Source organism: Cryptomeria japonica, chromosome 1, assembly GCF_030272615.1.
Source record: "Cryptomeria japonica chromosome 1, Sugi_1.0, whole genome shotgun sequence".
NCBI lineage: Eukaryota > Viridiplantae > Streptophyta > Pinopsida > Cupressales > Cupressaceae > Cryptomeria > Cryptomeria japonica.
In genome coordinates, this window is record NC_081405.1 from 541,778,383 (window position 1) to 541,787,789 (window position 9,407).

General features: G+C 32.3%; 1 protein-coding gene across 1 annotated transcript; it reads right to left on the bottom strand.

The window, feature by feature from the left end:
• Nucleotides 1–407: 407 nt before the first annotated feature.
• Nucleotides 408–2,215, bottom strand: LOC131044859 (uncharacterized). The gene has a single exon (XM_057978326.2). It carries the CDS (start codon nucleotides 1,969–1,971, stop codon nucleotides 733–735), a length of 1,239 nt encoding a protein of 412 aa, XP_057834309.1. The 5' UTR covers nucleotides 1,972–2,215; the 3' UTR covers nucleotides 408–732.
• Nucleotides 2,216–9,407: the final 7,192 nt, after the last annotated feature.

Below are 9,407 nucleotides of genomic sequence, written 5' to 3' on the forward strand. Positions count from 1 at the left end.
TAGTAAGCTAAGCAACAAGGAGCTGAACCAATATTACAGAGTTTTCACTTTCAGAGCAACCTGCATGGTCAGAAGAGAAACTCCGGCTTCCCAATATGTCCAGAGTACAGAGTCCAGACTGCTCTGTATGATCATCAATACTACTGGATATATTAAACATGGGTATAATATCTCTAATCCAAACTCTTTATGTTTTGCTAGTATACCGCATAAATATTATTGTATTCCAGTTCTCATTCAATTTTGATCTTATATGTCACAGGATTAATCGTCTGAGACCAATCCATGAATACCATGCCTAAAATATCAACACACTAGTTTAGCCCAATATTGTTGATTTTATGAATTAAACTTTATCACCAATATATGGATATTTTAAATAGGAGCTTTGGTCTTGTCTGCATAAGTCTAAATTCATGCTACAGAACTAAGAAGAATTTCATAAACCAATGAATTGTTGTAATGGACAAAAACATGATATAACAAACTGTTTGAGGCAAAAACATGACAGTTGTGAAAGGTAGAAAGATTGACAAGAAGCAATCCTGGAGGTGCTGCCTCTGTTACACTTTGACAGTACTTATATCTACGCTCAACTGAATCAGACCGTCATCAACTAAACCCAAAAGCAATTTGCAGGTCAGATTATTTGTCTCTCTCTCATACACACAAATTTATATGAATGCAAACAGCACCAAGATTGTAATCCAACTCCAGTTTCACAAAAGGGTTTCAAAATGACAAAAGGGTAGGCTCAAAAGATAAACATTCTATATTTTTCCGCTGCCTCAAAGCAAGAGCATCGTCTAGTCGATGAGTGGACAAATGTCTCTTCTCCATATGGTAAACTGTTACAGCATTGTAACCACATGTAAACCATACTACGCCACCGCTTGCAGATACCTTGACCAGCCAGGAAGTGTGAAACTCTTGTGATAAATCTAATTCCCGTTCTTGTGTCCACAGCTTATGTTTTGTATCCAATACCCACAAAACATAATGCCCATCACCCTCATCCCATCTGTACAGATGGGATGAACTTGCTGCCAATACAAATGGGTTTTCCTTATGGGTGGAATTAGATGAACAAACTAATAGATTTCCCTCCCATTCAATGAGGCAATGTGGATAGCCTACTGAGGCAGGAATGAAAATAGAAAAGCTCAATTGATCTTGATTCACATCATAACCTATAATCATGTATAAAAAATCTTGGTCATCTATATACAAGGCCTCTACATCTCTAATTTCTTTCAATTCCTCTGCATCTATGCTTTCGGCTATAGCAATGAAATAAATGACACCATTCAAAAAAAGGGGATCCCCTAAGAATAAAGCAATAGAGCGCAGTAGAGGCGGACCCTTATGCCACGAATTTGTTTGGAAATCAAACACTAGGATATATGCTTGCTCCTCGTCAACAGAGAAGCAAGCCATCACCAATTTTCCAGTATTATGCGTATAACAAATGCCAACAAAAGTTCCTATGAATACATCCACTTCAATAGGTACTGACAATTTTCTTAAAATCTTTGTTACAGGGTTGTACACCGAAAACACTCGGAAATCCCTATGCTCATGTGGACAAAAGAAGCACATCAGCCCATTTGATGCAGAAACTAACTTTAACTTCGTATTTAGAAAAGAACTGTCTAAGCCCTCCCAAGAAAAAGGAACAATTGAAAGATTACCCGTTTTGGGATTGTAAGAGCGGAATTGAAAGGTTTCTCGCATCGTTCCTCTGACTGGTTTGTACTCATGGAAAAAAAACATTGATTCTGGGTGAGAATTCTTGTAATGGGTGTATGCAAAAGATGGGTCAAAAATCATTGTGCGCCATCTCTGTACCACTGTACACATCTTTAGCACATCTCTTGTTGAAACCCTCGAAAGTATTTTAGTGATCAGCTCCTCGCACCATTCCACCTGCTCTGCATTGCTTCCAGCTGTCAGTCTGGGAATGTTCGCCATTTCCAGCTCGCTCAAATAGCCACACTATAATTCTTTTATTTTCATAGCGGAGCTTCTTCAATGGCAGTACTGGAAATGGAAAGAGTGAAGAAGTGTGCTCAAATATCCCCAATGGAATGCAATGGGGATTACATTTTTTTTGAAATTTGGAAGTGCCGGGGTAATACACTAACCGATGTTTAACAAAACCCTATTTTACCAAGGGTACAGAGTTTGATAAAGGAATGGTTTTACTGTTGAAGGTCAATTGATTAGGGTGCAAATTTATTTCAAATGAGTTTATCAAGAATTGATTCTCGCTGAGTGTAATATTCTAACATCATAAGGGATGAGGCTAGGATTATGTCCCGAGCAAATTTGATGGAATGGATGTCCCTTAGTCTTTTGCTCTTAGCGGAAAAGGTTTTACCTTACGTTTCATAAATAAAAATGTAAGTGTTATATCAATAAAAAAGTATGTGTTGGAATATTTTCATTGTCTAATGTGATTTTGAGATACATATAATATTTTTTAAGACAATAAAAATATTTTAGAATTATATATTTATTTAAAGTCAATTGAAAGAAAAATTTACAATTATTATAATCGTGAATATTTGGCAATTGATTATTTCCTTTGCTTGTAATTTTTAATAAGAAAATTACAAGTTAACATGGTAAAGAAGTGTATTTTTCATTGACTATATAATTTTGTAATACAACCTAGAAATGCATACAATCTTATTCATGATCTTTATTAAATATTTTTATTACATATTTGCTTATAGTGAATTGAACGAAATATTTGTAACAATTTCAATGTTGTTCATTTATTTTGTTTATACATGTTGAAAATAAATTTAGTGGACTTATATCAAAAATGTATGGTTGGTTTTAAAGATATAAATTGTAAAAAATTGAAAGCTTTTGTTCAATAAATAAATTAAATGTGAGTGAATATAATATTTTAACATGGAGAAATTGTTCAAAATGGTAATATACAAATATCAAGCATTCACTCATACACAATAAAGTAGTGAATATATTAGGTTTCAATTTCTTTTTGTAAACCATATAGTATAAAGACAATAACAAAAAGAATAAATTGAAATTTTATCTAGAGAAGGTTGCACTAAAAAATTGCATACTTGTACTCATTATAATGAGAGGAGATGTATTTGCGACTCTTCCTTTTTTCTAATAATTGTGTATAGATTATTTTAATTCGTGATATCAATCAAAGGGAAATTGTGGTTCTATTCAAAAACCCTTTATTGATTTAACTCTAGATATAGTTGTAAAATTTCAGCCTTGTCTTTCTATTTTAGCTATATTGATTGTTGCTTTGTTAAATGTTAGTTTGTAAGATTTATGTATAGTAATTGCATATGCCATGGATAGTGATATTTGTTTATGATTACCTAGAGATATGGGTGTTATACATATAAATTTTAGTTCACCTTTGTTCCAAGGTAGCTCATTGTAGCTATCAAATCACAACACTATGTAAAAAGGTAAATCGGGTGGTTTAGATCCAACTATGTACACATTATCTAGTACATGTTGTTATGTTTTTGTGTATTAATAAATTCATTTGTGCATTAGAGCACATCGATGATTAATGAGATCAAAAGAACCATTGAAGGTTTCTAAAGGGTAAAAAAGAATCACATCTATACATATATAGGTCATATTCATGATAGTGAATGTTATCTTTAATATCAAGAGACTTTCTATAGTTTCATATGGGTGTGACGAACCCATGTACATAAAAAAAATCTTGTGAATTAAATTAGTTTTTATTTAATTATTTAGACATTATATATCCATTAGTCGCAAATTGCAAGAGACAATCACAACATGGAGTGGAATATGGATGGAATGATAGTAAACTTCATGGAAATTACTAGTAGGAACAACCACAAATTCGTTCAACATGGGTTATTATCAAGGGAGTGCACTGGCTACATATGAGGTAGAGATGGTGTGTGGTAGAGTATTTGGAAAGGGAACATACTTGAGCTATGCAAGAGATTTATAGGTGAACAAGAGAAATAAAGCAAGCTACAATGAACAATCATAAACTTCTTGTATTTACAATGTGGAACCCCTCTTCTCTTTAATGTAAAACTATCTTCTTGTATTTTTTTATATTGATATTATGGTTCATGATTCGATTATTTCTTAATCGCTATTGATAAAGCCTTCAAATAGTTATTTCTCCACATGGCCCATTCAATATTTGTAGTTTCACATATATTTATTGTAAAAAACATTCATTTGATTGTGCATGATAATAACTACATGTTGGTATTAATTGACCAAGCTTAACCAGTGCACTTTAAGCATTAACTGCTTAGGTGTCACGAGCCCATGTGGAGCTCTCTTAATCCATTTTTTTTCATTTCTAACTAGTATTTCACTTTTTTCCATTCTCATTTCCCTACTAGTTTTGTTTGTCATTTGCACTGTTTGAAGGATTCCTTTGTTTGTAGTCATTAGTGCCCCATCATTTGCTTGGTAATTGGAATATTGTTTTCATTTTAATCTTGCATTCGTTTCTTCACATAGATTGGATGAGTGTAGCTGTTTTTATGAAGGAACCCCATGTCCAAAAATACAAGAACAAAATTGTCAAATTTAGTTTATTCTTCTTTATATATTACTTAATAATTTTTAAAAATTAAGATTTATAACTCAAAATTATGAATATATGTTAATATTTATAATTTAAATTTTATATATGAGAGGATTGACACTAAAATTAAATAAAATATTTTATAGGTTTAATAATTGGTAGGTATGTTTTAATAAAAATTACTCTAACAACTTTTGATGCTTTCAACATAATTTATGTGATCATGATAATTGTTGAATCTTGCTATCTCCATGCCATTAATCCTAGCCGACCATTTATCCTTTCACCTCTTAATCCTATCCCTCCATTTCTAAGGTACTCTCTATATAAGAGGATCATTTCATCGTTATCAACCCTAACTAATCAACAAATGCATCTATCTACCTCATGTGATCAATCAATCACTCAAGCGTCTACACAACCACAATCTATTCTTTGTTGAGCTCTTGTGCACAATACAAAATCTAAGAGCAACCATATCAAAGAAGATCAATGGAGATAGGAAACAATGGAGATTAAACCCTACTAAGAAAGTGAATGGTATAATCTTTTATTTTTTTGATGTTTTGCATGTTTTAGGTTCTTCATTGGTGTATGGTGGATTTTCATTGTAGAACTAGTGTTATATGTGGTTGGATCTTTGTTGGTTTTACAATAGTTTATCATCACGATTTCACCGCACACATTTTGGAACACCCAGTGGGACATGGATTTTTATTAGAACTATTTTTTTGCAAGTTTCCCTAACCCTATATTGTTGTTTTGTAAAATAATTTGGAGACTAACCTTGTGCAACTAGGGTTTTGGAAAGATTTGATCATATCTCACAAACGGTTGGGAATCCATGCACCAATTTTTTTTGCAAGTTTGGAATGGTATCAAGAGTGCTCAGTCTGAAAATCAAATTTGTTGAATCCACTTTGACTTATTTACATTTTTTCATAAAATATAATTGTGGGACTAAATTAGCGAATTTTTAGAATTTTCTTACATTTTTGTAAAGATCTCAGAATTATAGAGGGGGCTTGCTCTTTATGATTTTAATTTTGATGCAAAATAATTCATGAAGGATTGGATCTTTGAAAATTAGGGTTTTGCAATGATTTGATCATATCTCAGAAATAGATGGGAATTTGTGTCCAAAATTATTTTTGAAGGTTTGGAATGCTATCAAAATTTCTCAGTCTACAGTTCAGATTTTTTGGATCAGTTTTAGATTATGAATGATTTTTCATACAAAAATTAATTTTGGGAGTAAATTAACAATTTTTTTGGATTTTCTTACATTTCTAGAAATATCTCAAAATCATAGAGGGGGTTTGTTCTTTGTGATTTTCATTTTGATGCAAAATAATTTGTAAAAACTCAAATCTTTGGAAATTAGGGTTTTTCAATATAAATTTGCTTTCTAGGGCTCAAATCATGGTATTTTTTCTTAAAAAATTACATTTTCAGAAAGCTCTTAGAATTTTAGTAGGGGTTTGGTATTTTAATTTTAATTTTTGGGGTAAAAATCATTGCAAAAAAAATAAAACCTTGTTACCTAGGTTAAAAAGGCACAAAAAAAATAAAAAATTTAACTTAATATAAAAATGAAAAAAAGTAAAGAGAAATAAATTTGTCCAACGGTGAAACCACTTCAGTGGTGCTCTGGGCAAGTACCATGGTGAAAATCGGGTTACCGACACCATGTGTAGAGACTTTTGCTCCTCTTTTCTTCAAGACTCAATTTCACCGTTTTCACTTTGTACACACTCACAACCTATCATTCCATAATAAAACTGTTCATCCCCATCATGGCTCATTATTGATCTACCTAAGATTTTTTTTGCCATTCATAATAAACCCTTTCCAACTTTCCTTTCACTCATAATAAACTAGGTCCTATCTATAACTAGGAGCAGATCCTAAATCTGGTGATGGGAAAGGAACCTTGGAATCGCATGTTTTAAGGAGCATTGTTCTTTCATTCCTTCTTTTTGTGCTCAATCCACTGTAATAAAATATCACTTGCATCATCGATCCGTGATAAATTTTTGTTCTTTTCCGCAATAAAGTATTGGTTTCATGGAATAATGCCATTTTTAGCTGAGACACAAGCAGCAATGAGATTTCAACAAATCAATCTTTCGGCTTGACTACAACATTTTTTTTAGCATTATCTGTTCTTTATCAAGATGACAATATTGTGACCAAATCAAACATGTTAACATATGTGGCAAGATACACTTATAACTTGAGAATTTCAATTTATTGTGGTGTCAGGCCTTTGATTTTTTTAATTTGATCTTTGGTGGCGACATGTCTTTTAATTTTTTTGGGATGTCTCTAACTAGATATTTTATCTCTAGGATGTCTTTGACTAGAAAGGTGAGAATGGGGCATGATCACCTAGCTTGTTATTTGTGGATTATCTCTTAGTAATACTATGACTCGTCCATGAATATGAGGACACTTTGACTCTACTGTGAACTAAGATATTCCTTGTCTGTGACTATCTGATCTCCATTCAAATGATGCAATGACTATCTAGGTCTAGCCTATATTTGGATGGTCACAATACATTTGCCATAATAAAATTGAATGATGATAATGCACAAGAAGCTCATTCACTTCCATATCTTCTACCTTCCATCCCCCTTTCACGTATGTCCTTCATTTTTCCTCTCTGAGCTGTGTAGTCTAAAATCACACGACTGAGTATAATGACACACCAAAAACATCTACATTTCATGTAGTGTGCATTAGCATCATCATTTGTTAGTATGCATTATACATATCATAAATAGAAATCATATTTCATCCATAATGCATATCAATAGGTTAGTTTGCATATAATCATATCATAAAAATGTACATAGGATTACATCCTGCCCACATCACATGTCATTATATCATCATACATAGCATAGGCATATAGAAAATAAAAATGCATCTCATAAGAATGATAAAACATATATTAACATCATATCATAAGCATAATCGTAAATGCATCACATAACATCATAAGTATATCGTAGTTGCCAAATAGATCATCTCTCATATATATATCAAAAAATAATGTGTCAGGATGCAATGATGTCACAAAATCATATGACTACAACTATCCCACATGTTTATATCATACAAAAAACTAATACAACATGGACTCGAGAGGGCTATGGTGAACTGCCTCCCTCGAAGCCGGTAGGCCTCAGTGGATTTTGGGCTCCTAATGATGGTCCAACCCGCTATCCTTGGTGATGGAACCCCTCTTTGGGATTAACTTGCAAGCAAACACAATCGCATCAACATTAGCTCTGTCAACTTTATTAGCTTTTTACCATAGCTATGCAACTTCATCAGCTTTATCAGCTTCATCATTCGCTTTGCAATGTAACCTTCTAGGGCACTCACCGAATTTCATCAATTTGACGACTTATCCAATATCTGCTTTACAATCTATCCTACTAGGGCACTGACCAGATTTCATCAATCCAATGGCTTATCCAATATCTACTTTGCAATCTATCTTGTTATGTCACTCGTTGGATTTCATTAATCCAACGACTTATCCAATATCTACTTTGCAATCTATCTTGCTAGGGCACTTGTTGGATTTCATCAATCTAACGACTTATCCAATATCGGCTTTGCAACCTGTCCTGCTAGGGCACTCGTCAAATTTCATCAATTTGATGGCTTATCCAATACTTCTTTTCAACCTATTCTGCTAAGGCACTCATCGGATTTCATCAATCTGATGACTTATCCAATTAGATCTTGCTTAACCTTTTTCTTATTAAGAGATTTTTTGAACTTTTTCAAAAAGTTTCACCCAATCTCTCGAGGGGGCATACCACTCTCTTACTAGAGAAAATGTTCTATCAGTTAATCTTATCTTCTGTAAAACAACGCGACAAGCTACATCATCTCAAAGAGGCCAAATGTAGACAACTAAAATTGTCCTAGCCTAATTAAATAAATATTTATTTATTCAATTAATTCACTAAGCCTTTTCTAGTCTTTCTCTATTTAAATAAAAAGTATTTATTTAAATTATCTTTTCCCTAAATTAAATAAATATTTTATTTATTTAATTGGTCTCACATCTTCTATTAATTAAATAAATCTTTATTTGTTTTATTAACTCATTAGATTTTACCCTCCATGATACTTGTCATTCATCTCTTAATTTGTTTTTAACCACCCTCCTATTATTTTATCATTTTCTATACCTACCCTTTAATCCTATCCAACCATTTATGCTTTCACCTCTTAATCTTATCCCTCCATTTCTAAGGTACTCTCTATATAAGAGGATCCTTTCATCCTTATCAATCCTAACTAATCAACTAACATGTCTATCTAGCTCATCTAATCAATCAATCACTCAAGCATCTACACAACCACAATCTATTCTTTGTTGAGCTCTTATGCACAATACAAAATATGAGAGCAACCATATCAAACAAGATCAATGGAGATTAAACCCTACTAAGCATGTGGATGGTATAATATTTCACGTTTTTGATGTTTTACATGTTTTAGGTTCTTCATTGGTGTACATGGTGGATTTTCATTATAGAACTAGGGTTTTATGTGGTTGGATCTTTGTTGGTTTTACAATAGTTTATCATCCTAATTTCATCGCACACAATACACACTCAAAGTAAATCAATGCACAACAAACAAATTAAATGAACATTTATTTATTGACAAGGACCAATTGTAGGTTGTTTGAATTAAACTATAACAATTCAAATTATAAGTACCAAAAATATAATTCAAGATTTGTCTGTGTAATTTTTTTAATGCCAAAAAATAATAATCAAAATAT